General features: G+C 42.4%; 1 protein-coding gene across 1 annotated transcript in view; it reads right to left on the bottom strand.

Moving 5' to 3' along the window:
• LOC126236695 (graves disease carrier protein-like) overlaps positions 1-20,234 on the bottom strand; it is a 179,255-nt gene that overhangs the window by 120,313 nt on the left and 38,708 nt on the right. Inside the window, exon 2 of the mRNA XM_049946198.1 lies at positions 5,406-5,498. Within this exon, the coding sequence (XP_049802155.1) occupies positions 5,406-5,498 (93 nt within the window). The remainder of the gene's footprint in view (positions 1-5,405; positions 5,499-20,234) is intronic.

Raw genomic sequence — 20,234 nt, 5'->3', positions numbered from 1 at the left:
CATTATTGTGGTCAAGATAGACACGAAGCCACGCCTACTACAGTTGTACAAGTTTATATGCCAACTAGCTCTGCAGATGAAGAAGAAATTGATGAAATGTATGATGAGATAAAAGAAATTATTCAGATAGTGAAGGGAGACAAAAATTTAATAGTCATGGGTGACTGGAATTAGAGTGTAAGCAAAGGGAGAGAAGGAAACATAGTAGGTTCAAATGGTTCAAATGGCTCTGAGCACAATGGGACTTAACTTCTGTGGTCATCAGTCCCCTAGAACTTAGAACTACTTAAACCTAACTAACCTAAGGACATCACACACATCCATGCCCGAGGCAGGATTCGAACCTGCGACCGTAGCAGTCGCGCGGTTCCGGACTGAGCGCCTTAACCGCGAGACCACCGCGGCCGGCTAAACATAGTAGGTGAATATGGATTGGGGGTAAGAAATGAAAGAGGAAGCCGTCTGTTAGAATTTTGCACAGAGCATAACTTAATCATAGCCAACATTTAGTTCAAGAATCATAAAAGAAGGTTGTATACATGGAAGAATCCCGGAGATACTAAAAGGTATCAGATAGATTATATAATGGTTAGATGGGTAGATCACATAACTAATGAGGAGGTATTGAATAGAATTGGGGAGAAGAGGAGTTTGTGGCACAACTTGACGAGAAGAAGGGACCGGTTGGTAGGACATGTTCTGAGGCATCAAGGGATCACCAATTTAGCATTGGAGGGCAGCGTGAAGGGTAAAAATCGTAGAGGGAGACCAAGAGATGAATACACTAAGCAGATTCAGAAGGATGTAGGTTGCAGAAGGTACTGGGAGATGAAGAAACTTGCACAGGATAGGGTAGCATGGAGAGCTGCATCAAACCAGTCTCAGGACTGAAGTCCACAACAACAACAATGAAATTTCGGGAATACACTTGTCTAGATAACATATTTAAGTGATTAACTTTGCATGATCACACGGTAATGTAACTTCGAGACAGGGAACTGCAAATGTGAAATGCTCGTACATTAAAAACCGGTACAAACGCCAGAATGTTGAATCCAAGCATGCAAACCTGCATGCATACTGCTGTACAGGTTCCTGATGTCAGTTTGTGAGATGGAGTTCCATGCGTGTTGCAATTAGTCACTCAATACAGGGACGGTTAATGCTGTTTGTGAATGGCGCTTGAGTTGTTGTCCGATGACGTCCCATATTTCCTCGACTGGAGACAGATCTGGTGGTCGTGCAGGCGAAGGCAACATGTCGACACTCTGGGTTACAACAGTGGTATTTGGGCGAGCGTTACCTTGTCGGGTAACACCCTTTGGAATGCTGTTCTCGAGTGGCAGTTCCGCAGGTCGAATCACCAGACAGACGTACAAACTTGCAGCCAGGGTACTTGGGATAACCGCGAGAGTGCTCCTGCTGTTGTAAAAAATCGCATCCCAGACCATAACTCCAGGTGTAGGTAGAGTGTGTCTAGCTCGCAGACATTGTCTACATTCCTGCCAAGTCCTCCTTCAATATCACAGAAGGAACATACAGCTCCCCGTAGGCATTTTACATGACCTCGCTCAACCTCAGTGGGGTGTTGATCATGGCGCCTTTGTCGCGCTAAAGGCGTTCTTGACCAACATCAATTCACCATGTCCTATCTCAAAGGTACTGGCGCCATTCTTATGCGACTCGCGCCAAATTTGAATAGAGATCATCCTTGAGATGTAGAAACACGCCTACCCATTTTAGTTTATGTTGCACAACTCTTTGCTGGTGCTGCGACTTTTTTTCCCGTCAGTGTGTACACTCAGGCTGTCTCTCCTAACAGACTTCTGGCGCATTTTCTCTGGTGTTTAGGCAGATATTTGGAATTTCGTTTTTGCGATGCGAGATGAAATCCGCTGAAACAAGTACTGCCCATCATGTCTTTCATACGGCATCCCGTTTCGACGTGAATCGTCGATTTGTTTCAGGTTACAAACAAAACGTTTTTTGATGCGGAATTTTATGTGCCCATTCGATATCAGTGCCAAATTAATTTAATGTGATATTCGTTTTATACATATGTATTAACAGGAACTGTAATACACGGAGAATAACCAGTACTGCCGGCCGCGGTGACCGAGCGCTTCTAGGCGCTTCTGTCCGGAACCGCGCGACTGCTACGGTCGCAGGTTCGAATCGTGCCTCGGGCATGGATGTGTGTGATGTCCTTAGGTTGGTTAAGTTTAAGTAGTTGTAAGTTCTAGGGGACTGATGACCTTAGATGTTAAGTCCCATAGTGCTCAGAGCCATTTGAACCATCTCAAACAGTACTCTAGCAACGACAGAGCAGTGCTGCTGCATGGTGGTAGCAGTCGCTGTTAAAGTACTGGTTATTCTCCGTGTATTACAGTTCCTGTTAATACATATCCATAAAGCGAATATCGCACTAGATTAATCTAGGACCGCACTATCGAACGGGCACGGAAATTGCATTTTAGAAATGGTTTTGGTTTTAACGCGTAACAAACAGACGCTTTCCGTCGACACTGGTATCGCATGACAGACGTCATAAGCAGTATTTATTTGGGATGACACCAGAAACACGTTGGAAAAACGAAATCCCAAATATAAGAGGCAGTCAGGTGAAAACCGAACACCCGCCACAACGACGCAACGGAATGGTACCGCTGAAAAGTAATCAGCACACGCGTTAAGACAGTTATCCACTGGGAGACGAAAAGATCAATTCCTCTTCCGTACAACGCGTCCGGCCACTGACAGTTCCCCCAAAGCACCCACCCCTGCACTTTCACGTCCGACTAAAACCGACGTCCTCGCATGTCTTTTTTAAGGTCTCCAAAGATGTGAAAATCACACGGTGAAAGACCATGCTGTACGGACGATGTTGCAGTGTTTTCCAACCAAATCGCTGAACGTAGCCTTCGTCCGATTGGCAGTGTTGTGGCGGGCGTTATCGACGATATGATTCCGTCCAATAGCATTCCTGGGTGTTTTGGCTTTATGGCGCGTCGCAGTTTCTGCTAACTGTCTTCATAGCGTTGCACGCTTATTGTGGTTCCATGCTCGAGAAACTTAACGAACAGAGGGTCCCTGCAGTCGAAGGAGGAGGTCGTCATGGCCTTATCGGAACTTGTGTGAACAGCTTCGGATTTCTTTGGCGGGGGAGACGTGGGATGTTTCCACAGTTGGCTTCGCCGTTTGGCCTCGGGCTGTCGGAATGCTGTGGGCACGATAACAACCTCCATCACACTGCCAATCCGACGAAGGCGATACTTCAGCGATTTGGTTGGGGAAACACTGCAACATCCTCCGTACAGCCAGGATCTTTCACTGAGTGATTTTCACATCTATCGCGACCTGAAGAAAGATATGCGTGTACGTCGATTGCAGTCGGACGAGGAAGTGCAAGAGTGGGTGAGGTTGTGGAGCCGTCAGCTGTCGACCGCATTCTACGAGATAGTAATTGATCATCCTGTCTCCCAGTGGATAACTGTCTTAACGCTCGTGGTGATTACTTTCGAATGGGATCATTACATTGTCCCGTTGTGGCGGGTTTTCTATTTTCATTAGACTGCCCCTCATATCTGCCGAAACACCAGAGAAAATGCGCCTGACGCGTCTTAGGAGTGGACACGCTGTATATGACAGAGAGTCAGAGGGTACTTTGATCCACTGCCTTTCCAGTTCCACTCGAAAAATGAAGCGAAGACCAAATTACGGCCTATACGCTTCCGTACGAGCCCTCATTTCTCTTATCTTGTATTCGTGAACCTTACGCGAGTTGTATGTTGGTGGCTGTAGGATCGTTCTGCAGTCTGTCGTAAATGCCGATTCTCTAAACTTTCTCAGTAGTGTTTAGCACAAAGAACATCATCTTCCCTCCGGGGTTCCTGTTTGAGTTCATGGAGCATTTCGGTAATACTCGCGTGTGTATCTAACATACCGGTTACAAATCTAGCAGCACGCCTCTTAATGGCATCGATGTCTTCCTTTAATCCGACCTGATGGGGTCGCAAACGCTCGACCGGTGCTCTAGAATGGATCCTCAAGTATTCTGTAAGTGGTCGTCTTTGGAAATGAGCTACACTTTCGTATAAACCAGTAAACCGAAATCGACCATTCGCCTCTCCTACAACTGACCTTACGTGCTTATACCATTTTATGTCGCTATACAAGGTCACTGTGTCATGCAGCACACCATTAATACAATAATCCAACATTAGAGAATCGTTCTCACTACTCATCTGCATTAATTTACATTTTTACGCATATTGAGCAATTTGCCATTCACCACACCACATGGAAATTCTATTCAAGACATCCTGTATCCTCCCACAGTCACCTAAGGACGACATTTGCCTGTACATTATAGCATTGTCAGTGAACAGTCAAAGACTGCCGCTTATCCTGTCCATCAGCTCATTCATACGTAAAGAGAAGAGGAACGGTCTTATCACACTTACCTTCAGCACGCGTGACGATACCCTTGTTTCTGATGAACATTCGTCATCCAAGATAACGTACGAGGCTGCATTACTTAAGAAATCTTCCAACCATTCTCACATATGGGAAATTATTCTCGGACCTTCGTTGACAGTTTGCAGTATGGCACCGTGTCAAAAGTTTTCCGGAAATCTAGGAATATGCACTCCGCCCGTTGGTTTTCATCCACGGTTTGCAGGGTATCGTGCGAGAAACAGGCAAGTTGAGTTTCGCACGAGCGATGCTGTCTAAATTCGATTTGATTTATGGACAGAAGTTTTTCTCTCTGAAGAAAATTAACTGTATACTAACTCAGAATATGCTTTTCGTTACAACTCCTCGTCGTACACAGTATTACACAAGTCTTTGTCACCCTACACCACACGAGAAGCCAATGTAGTCCGGCACGTGTGATTATTTTGACTCTGAATCACTGGCCTTCGCGGTCTCTAAAACACGTATACCCGGCCAAGTAAGCTGGCACAGCCTTACATCTCGACAACAGGCCGGCTGGGCGAGATTAACGCTGCTCCGTGGTTAGAAAGGCCGACGGAGACCTAGTTTATTCAATGATCGAATCGATGCTCAGGGTCTGTACTTCAACAACTACTGCCGTTTATGTTTTATTATCTTCGTTTTTAGTTACTTTGCCTTATATCTGTTCTCGATCCGCGAAAATCATCTACAATACACTGCTGATGTTGCTCCTGGCGACACTTAATTATCGGCAGAACCTACACATAGATGAACAACTTTTTAGTGCATGATTTAATTCACGTGACATCATCTGCAGCAAATCCCTGAAATATGCACAGTCTGAAGACATACATCTAATTACTTTTAGCTTTTATTCCCCTTCTTTACTATGAAATTTCGATGCGCTCTACGTAGTCCGGCATGTCCAATACGTAGCGTGTACTCACCCAGATGTTTGTAATGTTTGTTGTGCGCCTGCAGCAGGATTTTTATTCTGTCAAGAGGGGCAACGGCGGTCTTGGAGCACATACCAGCCACTCCTGCAAAGAAAAACACTACGGTAAAACATATAATACAAATTAACCTTGCGGCTTCTGAATAACGTTGAACATCAGCTTTCAGACCACATGAAAGTCAGAAAAAGGGAATGGTAACTTTACGTATCACACAGTATTAAATTCTTACAAAGTAGTAGTGAAACTATCAATAACAGCAGAAAAAGTAGTAGTTTTGGAAACAACCGGTACTAAAGGGCAATCTCAAAGTTTCCAGAATGGGTATGCCAATCAGGCAAAATCGCCGCGAGCAGTGAGGCAATCATCCCACCGACACACCAGCTTGAAGATAACCATTTGGCAAAACACCGTGTCTTGCGACGTGAAGAACTCCTTAACTGCCTGCTGCACATCCTCGTCCGTCAAGAATCGTCCACTCTTCAAGGCCTTTTTTAAGGTGCCGGAGGCAGGCGATCGCGTGGGGAGAGATCAGAACTACAGGGTAGCTGCGTTACGGCACTTGCGATATGGGGGCGGTCGTTATTATGAAGCAGCAGCATCTCTTGGCGCACAATTCCCAACGGTGGTTTTCGATAGACGTACTGCCTTATACACTTTCTTCCTTCTCCGATGGATGTCTACCGTTGTTTGCCCTTGCCTAAAGGTCGACGCTTATACAAGGTGAACAGTAATAAAACCGAGAAATTACAGGACGGATTCGTGACTGGAAATGGGGAAAAAAGGCCCCCTGAACATGTGTCCGGAAATGGATCGTTGCCACGGTAGACAGCAATGATGAATGACAGTTCCTGTGACCACGGGCCGTTTATTTCTTATGCGTTGCACGCTGTTTGATTGACGCAGCGTACTGTAAGCAGCAGAACGGTCCGTTATTCGTGTCGGGAACATCCCGAGATGATGTTTGTGTACGGCCAAGTAGATGGATACGGTCGAGAGGGAGGACGGCTGTACTAAAATAAGTTCAAATGGTTCAAATGGCTCTGAGCACTATGGGACTCAACATCTGTGGTCATAAGTCCCCTAGAACTTAGAACTACTTAAACCTAACTAACCTAAGGACATCACACACATCCATGCCCGAGGCAGGATTCGAACCTGCGACCGTAGCAGTCGCGCGGTTCCTGACTGAGCGCCTAGAACCGCTAGACCACCGCGGCCGGCCTAAAATAAGTACTCTCGCAGACACCAACCGGACCACACAACATTTCAAACCCTCTTTGGGCGTTTGTGTGATCGTAGGTCCTTTCAGACAGACGAACGTGCAGTGAGGCGGCGGACTGTGGGTGCACCAGATTTGGAGGAGAGGGTTCTACAGGATATTGTGACGAACCCCAGCACAAGCGCTAGGCAAGTGGTCCGGGAACATGCTGTAAGCCAAAGTATGATTATGTGTATTTTGCATGACAACCGCTACTGTTCACCTGCAACACACTATGAACACACGACACATGGTCGGAGGAAATCTCGCTCGTCAGCGTCGTCTACTGTGGCAACGATGAATTTTCGGGCACATGTTCATAGGACCTTTTCTCTTCCATTTGCAGTTACGAATCCGCCCTTGCAGTTTGTCAGCTTTATTAATGTTCACCCTGTGTACCCACATCGAGTTGCGCTACGTTTCATCCGTATCGATTAATTGATGACAGTATAGAAGGAAATAATCTTACAACGTTTACGTGTTACGAAGTAATGCCGAAGTGACTGAATATGTATTTTCCAGATGTGTCATCTCATCAAATATCCGTACTCTCTCTTAAAGATGCCTTGCTTCTACACTTTCTGCATACGTAATAAGGTGTTTTCCTGCCGGTATGCATAAGATATTTCCAGCTCGACAAGTGAACATACAAACATAACGACCAATATTTGACATCACATATCTGTACCTGTTTCGTCTCAACGAAGTGACTGAGCTAACGGCCTAGACAGGCAAGTGATACAAATCAAACCAAACATATAAAATTAACAACTGACATTGCTGTTGACAGAAGACAAAACACATGACCGTTGCAACAGATAGATGGGCAACTTTTCAAAATGGAAGTCAAACAAGAAAATAAAATAATACAAAGTTAAACAGTTTACGAAAGAACATGTACAGAAGGTATGAGGGATGCATAGTGCGAACAAGAAACAGGATGTTCAGAAACTGTAACTAAAACGAAGAAACTATGGACACAATGGCATGAAAGATGAGGCTTTAATAATAAAGGAAAGTAAATGTCATAGGCATTTGAGGTGGATGAACTAATTTCTCGAGAAAGTTATCAACGAAAAAGTGAGACAAGTAGCAACGATGGGTTTGTATCTATGGGAATACACATAATCCTAGTACTTATTGTAAACTGAAAATCGTTAGACATATGAAGTGCTTATGACACATTTCCTTCGTTTGGAAACACTCTCTGCCGAATCCCTGACCAGGTGAAATTCAGAAGAGATTCAGAAACATCGAGTCCAGCATTGCGAACTACAACGATGTCGTTTACGGCTTACACGTTTTGTCTCTATTATGCCTTTGCTTATCAAGACTATTCAAGAATGTACAACGTGAGGTCGGACAGTTCTACACGTTGGTCAGAAAGCGCGTATTTGGCTGTTTAGAAGCTTCAGTTCACTGCCAGAGTGACATATAGGCGGTTCGCTCTCTGCTGAATAAACTCCCAGTTTTATCAAAATAGTTGCCGCCTTTAAAAACACGCCTTCGGGTGTTCTGCCCAGTTCTTGTTTCTATTTATCCGCAACATTTCGACAACCGACCCATCCGTCTTCTTCAGGGCTGCGAATTTTACTGTTGTGTGCTCGCTGCCTCGACACCTACCACACTGCATTAGTTGATCTCACGCCACTATTTATTCCCGACTCTCACTACACCCTTTGATGGTGTTTTGTTTTTCAGATCTTGCGCCGATATTTCCGTGATTAGTGAGACGCGTATTTTTTGAGCGTATTCCAACTGTGGGGGCTATGATGGCCGACAAAATTTTAATAAGTTGAGTGCCAGACTCCAAGCGGGATTTAAAATGAAACCTCCATCATTGTTTATTAGGTTTTCTGATATCCTTATTTCGATAAGCTCCTTAGTTATGCTGTCCCAGAATCTGACGTTTGCACTATGATACTGGTCTCTCCGAATTTCATTTAATTATATTATATTGGAGGCACTGCTCGGCGGCAGCTGATTTGCTTGCTTGTTTTAGTCGCGTACGTTGCTGATTTTCCTTTGCATCTCTCCTCGACTGTTCTGACTGTCTTGTCTCATGTAAGACAAGTCACTTTCTCACGGAATGCGAAGCACACGCGACTTTCGGAGACCTACATCGTCTTTAATAATGCAAAGGACACTTCTTGTACTAGTTGAAGGGAGCGAAATACACTGAATGCCATGTTGACGTAGGAGTCTACCTATCTTTCTCAGTTTCAAGCTCTGAGTATCCAATCCCCTCGTAACATTATTCGTATGTGTTTTAATTCTTCGCTGAGGATCTCTTTGTCTGAAAAGTGTCAGAGCCCTGTGGACCAGAGTCTCCTGCACCGATTTTCTTTGTGACAGATGGTGATGGCATGAGGTGTGGAAATAGGAGTCAGTGCGTGAAGGTTTCCCGTCTACATTTTGATCCAGGATCCATCTGTTCTTCTCTTAACCAGGCGAGGATGTGGTGCAAAAAGGGTACATCAAGAATGTGGAGGGTCATATTGACCCTGTTTATCATTTATGTTTTTTAAGTGTGTAATGGCACTTTGCAAAAATCGATGGGAGTTAAATTTGTGAATTATTTATTAATTAAGGGATTTTCGTAAAAATAAACGCCATTAAGCGTACAAATGCTTTATTACTTAATTATTACATAAAGTCTATAAAACAGTCATTTTAACAGCTCTTAACGTTACATTTTTTTTTAAATCTACAAAACCATACATTCTCATAAGTAATTTGGGTTTTTTGCTAATTATTTACGAGATAAATTTTCTTTGAACACAAAATGAACAATAAACTTTTGACATGAGCTGTTAATCATCTCTTGCCATAGCACATTGTTGTCAGAATCGAACAATGTGTTCTTGACAAACGTACTTATGACCACCTTCACAAACATAAGTGGGGACACTCATGACGTCTTTTTCTTACAGCGGCAGTCCATTCTTGTGAAGATTCTCCACTAAATTCTCTGATTCTCTTACCCACAGTGCTTGGCAGTTGAGGTATTTCTTGTCTGGCACTCAAGTGTTCACTGACGAGCACACAGCCTAGAGTATTTTATGAAATTACGACGCTTTTGGTTTTTATTGTCATTTGATCGCTGAACAATAGCAGCATTTATGCTGGCCATGTTCATTATTGCGTAGAAGACAGTCTGAGGCCATTTTTTTTATTTTTTTTTAGTTGCGGATTACATCATTAGTTGCTAACAGGTTATCTACAATGTCAACTCCACCTTTCGTAGACTTATAAAACATGTTTATCTCTGGTTTCTTTTTGTCTCCTGTTGATTCATCAATTTCAGCACTGTGGTGAAAACTAGACATGAGCAACACAACTTTGTTTTTCTTTGGTATACGAGAAACAAGTGCAATATCCTTTTGGAAACGGAACTTAGATGAGTAGATTTCTCTACCACAAGTTTTGCAAAATTCGGGTGGCATTTGCCTCTCGCTATTACGCACTGTTGCCACAGAAGTTAGCCTGTGTTCTTTCAGCAGATGTGACACTAGTTCATAGCTCATAAACCAATTATCAAAAGTCACATTACGGCTTGTTTTGAAATGGGTTGCACCAGCCGATTCACATCAAATGGTTTATTACTTAGTGGCCGCCCGCAGCTCGTGGTCGTGCGGTGGCGTTCTCGCTTCCCACGCCCGGGTTCCCGGGTTCGATTCCCGGCGGGGTCAGGGATTTTCTCTGCCTCGTGATGGCTGGGTGTTGTGTGATGTCCTTAGGTTAGTTAGGTTTAAGTAGTTCTAAGTTCTAGGGGACTGATGATCATAGATGTTAAGTCCCATAGTGCTCAGAGCCATTTTTTTACTTAGTGGCTGCTTTCCAACATATATTTTGAGGTTGAAGATACAACAGGAACTCTTTGCGTCAACTGCGGCAAATATTTTTATGCCATATTTGGCCGGTTTTGATGGAATGTATTGTCTAAATTCGCATTTGCCTCTGAATGCAAACAGCATTCCATCTATGGTTGTATATTCTCCCAGTACATAGGCTTTCTTGCAATTTTCAACGAATATTACAAATGTCTGCCTTACTGGTGCCAAGTTGTCCAGCTGTTTTCTTTCTTCACGTGTGGATTTATCGTCAAAACGAAGACAGCTTTGAATAAAATGAAAACGTTGCCGTGTCATGCCCTGATGACCAGTGAAGAGGTATCTGGAGATGGGCCAGACAGCAGTGGGATACTAGCCTGAGTCTCGCCCACCATACCGCTCGACAGCCAGGACTGATGGTCTGGAGTGTCATTTCATTTGGTTGTCATCCTCGGCACCCTTACAGCACAGCGATACGGTGAAGATATTATACACCCCGTTTGGTTGCCCTCCATGAGAAGACATTCTGGGCTTATATTTCAGCAAGATAATGCCCGCCCGCACACGGCGAAAGTTCCTACTGCTTATCCGCGAACCTGCCAAACCGTACCTTGGCCAGAAAGGTCGCCGTATCTCTCCCCAATTGAGAACGTTAGCTGCATTGTGGGAGGACCCTCCAACCATCTCGGGATTTTGACGATCTAACGCACCAACTGCTCAGAATTTGACACGATATCCCTCAGAAGGGCATTCAACAAATCTGTCAATCAATTCCAAGTCGAATGATTGCTTGCATATGGATCAGTGGTGGACCAACGCGTTATTGACTTGCTCAATTTGTGAAGCTATTTCTCTTGAATAAATCATCCATTTTTTCTGAAATTCTAATATATTTTTTTCTCTGTACATGCACATCACATCTATCGATTTCCGTCCCATTCGGGCAAGTGCTTCGTGGTGCGTCTTTTTTTGTCTTAGAGTGTATAAATAGAACCTACAAACTCTGACCTGTATCTCTACATCTCGAGCCATCACCGTCCGCCACAAAGATATTCTGTGCTAAGGACTCTAGTCCAAAGAGCTCGAACACTTTCACACAAGGGGAGCCACTCCAAAGAATTACAACGAATAGGGTTCAGAAGGTTTGGGTATTTATATCATCAAACTGAAAGGGCGATGGAGTCAAACTCAAAAACGCCTGAGAATGAGGCTGAGAAAGAGACCGAGAAAGAGAAGCCAAAAATCGCCTCCTTACCTTATGTTGGCCCAACATCCGGAAAGATTCTGCCTTACTGGTGCTAAGTTGTCCAGCTGTTTTCTTTCTTCACATGTGGATTTATCGTCAAAACGAAGACAGCTTTGAATAAAATGAAAACGTTGCCGTGTCATGCCCTGATGACCAGTGAAGAGGTATCTGGAGATGGGCCATTTACCCACCGGGGCCCCCGGGGTCAGCATGGCGGCGGTCCCTGTCCCGCTGAGATAATTTGTTCTTTTAGGACAATTATCTGAGCAAGCACCCACGCCAGCAAAAGGTTGGCACGTGTAAAAGTTTTCTTTTTGGAGTGACGACATATGAGTATTGATAACTGAAGTTGGTTAGCAACCACTCCAGTATATAATGGGCATGGTATTGTCGTCTGTACATTATGTCCTCTGAATCGACTTCGAGAACTTCTATTGTCGCTAACGAGCTGCCAGAAATAGTAAGTAGACTTCTATTACAATGGAAACTTTGTACAAACTTGCGCGAATTGCTGTTTGTGGAAGACTGCAAAATGCGTTGGATGTTTTTCAATTAGATGTAATACAAACTATTCGCGAAGATATTCTGTTGGAATTTCGTGTTTCGAAATTTAATTTCATGTTAAACTCGTATAGGTTGCCAGAATGCCGAAACATGGCATCCCGTGATTTTGTTCCCTCCAGCTAAGGTAATGTTAAAGACGATCTAGGTCTCGAAAATCCGGGTGCGAATGTGGCATGTCTTTAGTGGAGATGACTATTAAAATAGTCGGGGAAGAGGCAAGGAATATCAGCGACATACCCGACTGAAACAACCAAGCAAATCAGCTGCCTCTGATATAATCACGAAATGAAATAGGATGCGACCAGTATGCGACGCAAACGTCAGGTTTATCGATACTGAGATGTCAGAAAGCCTAATAAAAGGGGACGGCAGTTTTAATTTCAATAACGCTTGGGGTCCGGCACTCAGTTTATAATATCTCGTCGGCCATACCGTCCACCAGAGTCGGAAACCACAGACAGTTTGCGTTCCGTGAGAGTTCTGAAAAATAAAAGAGCATCAGAGGCCGTAGTGAGCACCAGGAATCGAAATCTGCTATAAATAGTAGCGTGAGACCAACAATAGTTCACAGTCTGGTTGGAGACGAGGCAGCGAGTACACGCAACAGCCAAACACAGCACGTGAAGAGGTCGGCTGTGTCGGTCGTCGAAATATTGCTCATAAAATGAAAATAACAGTAACCCAGCTGAACACTTGGAAGCTCACTGTTAATCAATTGCACCGAGGAAACCTGAGAGATCACAACTGTCGCTTTAATTTTCAAGGAAACTGGACACAGTGATACCATTCAAGTGCAGCCTGTCATCTATCTGAAGTTTTATCTGCCAAAACTGTATACAAAATACTGCGACGAATTTACTTCCCTTATATTCGCCGGTCATGCAACATTACTTATCGTTATCTTTATTTCATTTTCACAAAATTCAAGCAGTAGAAGCAGGACATTAGTACAGTTTTATTCATCTATGGGGATACTAACACTCATAAATTTTTCCTATACTCAACCTTTTTAGGGTTCCGTACCTCATTCTGCAAAAAACGGAACCCTTAGAGGATCGCTTTGTTGTTTGTCTGTCTTTCCGTCCGTCCGACTGTTAAGAACCCTTTTTTCTCTGGAACATGGAGACGTATAACGTTCAAATTTTTGTAAAATATGGAGAAGGTCCATGGTCCCTAGGAGGTGTAAAAATTTTGGGTTTCTAAGTCACTTCAGTCAAAAAATAAGGGCATTTATGTCACATGCTTTGATATTCGAAAAGTCGCCCATGTATAAGTTGCTTTCCTTTATACTAGAATCATGGAATTATGCAAGAAGCAAGGTTTCACAATACAAGTAACGTAACAAATGCGAAAATAATTAATGTATAACTGTATCACACGAAAAAAAAAATTCTCATTTTTATCTGGCCGTTAGTCTGTCCGCCTTTTAAGACCCTTTTCCTTTGGAACAGCTTGTCGTATTAAGTTCAATTTTATGTCACATTCTAAGGCCTATGGTCCCTTGGAGGTGCAAAAAATTTACGCTTCTACATCAATGGAATCAAAATATACGGCCAACTTTGTCTCATATTTTGATACTCGAAAACTCACTCATCAAAAGCTATAGGGTACTTCACCCTTGACCTAGAGTCATGAAATTCTGCAAGACACAAGATTTCACACTAAAATAAAGTAATAAATCTGAACTTGTTAAACTGTAATTATATCACAAAAAACATATATTGCCATTTGAGCATACAATGCATTCATCATCCGTCAAAAGTACTCGTATAATAGACGAAAATTACTGCATGCAAGCATAAAACATAAATTGTAGACATGTGCTAGTAAGTAAATAAAAAAGGTTTTATTAAATCTTCTCTCTCTGCATGTATAAACTTAAATCCCCCGCTCGCTTCTTTTTGTATGTCCGGGCTTGTCTGCGGAAATCCTGTAGATATTTTGATACGGTCTTGGATTTCTTGATACTAATATCTTGCCAGTATCGATAACAAACAAAAATCGTTGAGATTCTCAATTCCAGGATGGATGAACTTTAAGTTTGTACGGAACTCTCCGTGGGCGAGTCCTTATCACAAATGGCCAATTTTTCCCTATATGTGTGCACGGGGAATCGCCGCAGCAATTTCGGTTGTTAGAAATGGCAGTGATGATATACATTACAGTTGTAAATGCATCATCATCATCATCATCATCATCAACAACAACAACAACAACAACAACAACAACAACAGCGGAAACTGATTGGAAGGAATAATTTTCGATTTCAAGTGAACTTTCTTGAAAACGAAGATACCTCTTAACTGTCAAAACATAGAACAACCTGCTACTGATTTCGATAATGTTCTAAGTAGATAATGCAACAAAGGGGGTTGGGTTGGGTTGTTTGGGGGAAGAGACCAAACAGCGAGGTCATTAACCTCATCGGATTAGGTAAGGACGGGGAAGGAAGTCGGCCGTGCCCTTTCAGAGGAACTATCCCGGCATCTGCCTGGAGCGATTTAGGGAAATCACGGAAAACTTAAATCAGGATGGTCGGACGCGGGATTGAACCGTCGTCCTCCCGAATGCGAGTCCAGGATGTTAACCGCTGCGCCACCTCGCTCGGAAATGCAATGAAGACTTATAATTACATAGGAAACGCTAGATTCTTGGTGCGCGTTTAGCTGGGCTAATTACTCCGAGGACTGCCTTGATAAGTACGTATCGAGCAACATATTTTCCGTAGATTAAGACATACATATAATACAAGCAAGATAGCTCCACTTGCAAGGAACATCACTCACAAATGAGAGGGAACGTTGTGCAAAATACTAACTATTGCAGACCAAGTGATAGGAGACCTCACTGAACGCTCCATACAATAGCTTTTCGCGGCCCAATGAAAATGAAACTTCCAATCTGTGACAACTGACATTTGACATGCAGTGCCCAAAAGCATCATCATGCACAACATTGTTCCACAGTCAGGAATATCGTTCATATAGCATGATTATTTCTGGTAACACGATTAGTTTAAGTGGATCAGATGCCAATGTGCGACAGAAATAAGAAACATTAAACTTTTAGGTGTTACAAATCAGTAGCTTCTCCTAAAAGGTACTGTACGTCTTTTCCTTTTGCCAACACTAAACCAGTGGTCAAGTGGACTTCCGTCATTCACCAGAACCGGAGTAATTGATAAAGGAAATGTGTACGGACCTGTGAAGGTAGGGGGGCACCGCAGGTGGATTTCATTCCCTATGTGTGATTGAAAAGTTACTACGTGTGACGCTATAGAACCTGAGGATATTTAGGTATGCTGTAACTGTAAGTTTATTAAGACTGCTAAATCAATTCTCACATACGGCAAGAAGTACACGTTTCAAAAAATAATATTCGATAGTAACGCTTCGTATCACAACTGTAGTTCCAAGTTTTTGTAATTTTTTCTAAAATGTTATTGTTGCATCTAAGTTCGTCAGTTATTCTTTAAGACGCCTCTTTGTTACATTATTAGCGTGCTGACTTAAATAGAAAGAACTGTTTGCTATACTAATATCAGATATTTACTGTAATCTCTCACACGACAACACACAAACAAGCAGCCATATGCTAAGACCCTGCTTTGGAAAGAATGATGCCTTAGAATGTTTACGGGGTTTTTTATATCGCGACCCTAGGATATTTTAAGAACTGTCTAATCACAAGTTACTGGTATTTCTTCTCCGTTATGCATTTAGTCCAGAAATACGTCATTTAGTTGCAATCTTCGCAGCGGGTGGTGGAAGGCCATGCTGAATGTCAGGGCAGTGCCAGCCAAACCATGCAAAACGCAAGCATAGGTGCGAATAGTCTTTTGTGCTTCTGTGGGTTATGCTACTTTCGTGACCCACACTATACTGAAACAGTCTTATCGACAGAATCCTCTACAACACTTGAATCATTACCGACTGAACAACCAGATCTGGGCGTATCGCTATCGTTAGTTCACAGCACAATGCAGTGTTGAATATTTGGAAAATCTGCCATATGTCATAATATTTCTGTATATTTACATTTGCTTCTACTTCTGTCCACAACACACAAAACTTGGTATCAGCTAAAGATACCTACATTTATATCTACATGGACACTCCGCAAGTCACACTGAAATGCCTGGCAGATCGTTCAACGAACCACCTTCACACGCATTCTCTATTATTTCACTCTCGAACAGCGCACAGGAAAAAAAAGAACACCTACATCTTTCCGTGCGAGCTCCAAATTCCCTTATTTTATTATGATGATAATTTATCTCTATGAAGGTCGGCGTCAGTAAATTATTTTCGCATTCGGAGGAGAAAGTTTGTGATTGAAATTTCGTAAGAAGATCCCGTCGCAACGAAAAACGTTTGTGTTTTAATGATTTCTACCGCAAATCCTGTATCATGTTCGTGACACTCTATCCCCCATTTCTCAGTAAAACTGAAAGAGCTACCCTTCTTTGAACGTTCTCAATGTACTCCGCTAATCCTCTCTGGTAAGGATCCCACACCGCGCAACAGTGCGCAACAGTACTCCAAAAGAGGACGGGAAAGCGTAGTTAGGCAGTTCTTAGCAGATCTGTTGCATCTTCTATTTTGCCAATAAACTCAGTCATTGGTTTTCCTTCCCCACTACGTGTTCTTTCCAATTTAAGTTGTTCTTAATTGTAATTCCTGAGTATTTAGTTGAATTTACGCCTTTAGATTTGACTGATTTATCCTGTAACCCAAGTTTAACTGATTCCTTGTACCATTCATGTGAATGACCTCACACTTTTCGTTATTTAGAGTCAACTGCCAATTTCATCACTATACAGTTATCTTATCTAAATCGTTTTGCAATAGGTTTTTATCTTCTGGTGAATTTACTAAACGATATAACGACAGCATTATCTGCCAACAATCTACGAGGCTGCTCAGATTGTCTCCTAATTGTTTATCAAGATAAGGAACAGCAGAGACGTATACTATAACACCACGTAGGGGTACGCCAGAAATGACATGTTTTACTCGATCATTTTCCGTAAAATACTACAAACTGTAAGGTCTCTAACAGGATATCACCAATCCAGTCTCATAACAGAGACGATAACACATAAGCACGCAATTCAATTACAATCCGCTTATGAGGTACGGTGTCAGAGGCGTTCTGGAATTCTAGAAATACGGAATTGAAATCCCTTGTCGATAGTACTCAACACTTCGTGTAAGTAAAGACCTAGTTCTGTGTCACAAGTGCGATGTTTTCTAAATCCCTAATGACTGTGTGTCAGTACCGTTCTCTTCGATAAAATTCACAATGTTCGAGCACAACGTATGTTCCAAAATCCTGCTACATATCGACGTTAATGACATAGGCCTCCCAAAAATGTAACAGGATCCCTACCCTTTTACATGGGCAGTTATAGGTACATGTTCTTTCAGTTAATTTGAAATGCCCTTCGTTTATTACTATATGTTGTTGGTCTCACTTTTGGATACCTGTTGAACCCACCATCCCTGTAACAGTTTAACATTCCGTTCACTTCCGCGAAAGATGTTTGCTGTTCTTCTCGGCTCCAAATTGTGATGTATGAGATACTAGCATATCATCCAATATTCTGTGAGTATTCCCAGTCCCATTTCTACCCCCAATCACAAATGCCAGCACATACGGATTTGTTTTCTTGTTTGTCTAACACATCGTCATCGCGCATGTTATCAGTCCATACGAGTATAAATGCCAGGCATATCAAATGTTCTCAAATTCTTCGAATGTATTTATTTTGCACATTAGAGTTTTCTTTCCAACAAATTATTATTTCATTAATACCTTTAAGACTACAAGGGCACTGTATGAAAAAGAACGTTGTCCTCCCCAGTCCCACTTAGCTCTTAATTTTATGCTGTTTGTGTAAACGTTCTTTCTAGACATAAGAATTATTTTACTGCTGTTGTTTGGGCTTCACAAAGCTGCAGTGTTATCATCCTTTCTCTCCTGCTGTGGCCTGGCAATAAACCGTCTGCATCAAAGCTTTCACGTCGTGTTTATAGTATACACACCATTTCTACTGTCCATTTGCACTTTATTGCACTTCCCACTGTAACTTAGCAGCTCATTCGTCATATGGTTCCAAGAACTAATTTTGTTTATCTTTCACACGAGACTAAAGCTAATTCAATTTGTTTAACTGTTATGTCGTTAGGTAGGACCCACGAAGGTAATTTCACCTTTTGAACATCGAAATGTAATTTTCAGCAACATCATTTCAAAGTACTTGTGAATATTTCATCCTTATATTGCTAGGAACGTGTATAATCAGTTCACTTAGTTGCAATCAGAGCCGTTCAGTTACGAATAATCAGATAATGAAACAGACACTAAAAATTAGAATGTCTGAAACCTGTAACAACCTTAATTAACATACTGTCAGCTTACTATTAAACCGCTAATCATTACAACATCTAATTTCTTAGTAATTACTGAAACTCATAAAACGAAATCTTATTGACGATGTAAACAAAACTATTATTTCGACTATTGCAGCATTTATTGAAATTCTGTTCACACCAAAAAAATAATGTATGTATATTTGAACCCAAAAACATGTTATGATGATTTGGAATGGAGTAGTTTCTGTGTAATTAACAAAAACATAGCCAACACTGTTTATTCAAAGCATTTCGATGCTAAACTTCCTGGCAGATTAAAACTGTGTGCCGGATCCAGACTCGAACTCGGGACCTTTGCCTTTCGCGGGCAAGTGCTCTACCATCTGAGCTTCCCAAGCACGACTCACGCCCCGCCCTCACAGCTTTACTTCCACCAGTGCCTCGTCTTCTACTTTCCGGCACACAGTTTTAATCTGCCAGTAAGTTTCATATAAGCGCACACTCCGCTGCAGAGTGAAAATCTCATTCTGGAAACATCCCCCCAAGCTGTGGCTAATCCATGTCTCCACCATATCCTTTCTTCCGGGAGTGCTAGTTGTCCAAGGTTCGCAGGAGACCTTCTGTGAAGTTTGGAAAGTAGGGGACGGGGTACTGGCGGAAGTACAGCTGTGAGGGAGGGGGGGGGGCGTGAGTCGTGCTTGGGTAGCTCAGTTGGTAGAGCACTTATCCGCGAAAGGCTAAGGTCCCGAGTTCGAGTCTCGGTCAGGCACACAGTTTTAATCTGCCAGGAAGTTTCATATCAGCGCACACTACGCTGCAGAGTGAAAATCTCATTCATTTCGATGTTATAGCATCAAAAATTGAAGAACTTTTATTGATTTTACATAACATCCTATGCATTTCATTTTTAACTTCCGGATGATACATTTTTGTAACTGCTGATAACTATTGTAATTGTAATTGGTGAATGTTCTATGTGTAACAATGTATTGAATGTTATAAAAGATACACGAAGGATGTAAGACAGGGAGTAAGGGTGGGCAGTACGATGTAAGGTTTCGACGAGGACTCTGTGACGTAATAAATAGTACACCTGAAACAAGAACTGCCTTTACACGATTATAGAACCATGCAATTCTCCGGCACGTTTTCACTTAAGAAACATCCAGGAAACAGCACCTGCAGCGAAGCCTCAAGAGCATCAAGAGCAATATAAGTTAACGACGTTAATTATTATTATTCTGAATATACTGAGTTACACGCGCCAGATTACAAGAACTTTATTTACATCTGCCATTAACGTTACGAAATGGCGATTAACTTTCCGTTTATTCTCTTTTTGCGACAACATTTCTTTTATCCCCAGCGTTGCAATTACGCCGCACTTCCACACCTTTCTTTTTTCCTTCACTTTCCTGACAGAACGAGGAATAAGGGGGAGGATGGGAGGAGGGGGAGGGCAGAGTAGGCGGGAGGAGGCAGAATATGCATGTTTAAACCTGCTAAGAATAATTCAACAAACTAACTTCCTAGCCAACTCAT

Source organism: Schistocerca nitens, chromosome 2 (assembly GCF_023898315.1).
Source record: "Schistocerca nitens isolate TAMUIC-IGC-003100 chromosome 2, iqSchNite1.1, whole genome shotgun sequence".
NCBI classification, from domain to species: Eukaryota; Metazoa; Arthropoda; class Insecta; order Orthoptera; family Acrididae; genus Schistocerca; species Schistocerca nitens.
The sequence above is the reverse complement of the archived record's forward strand: the minus strand, read 5'-3'. Positions and strand labels throughout refer to the sequence as shown.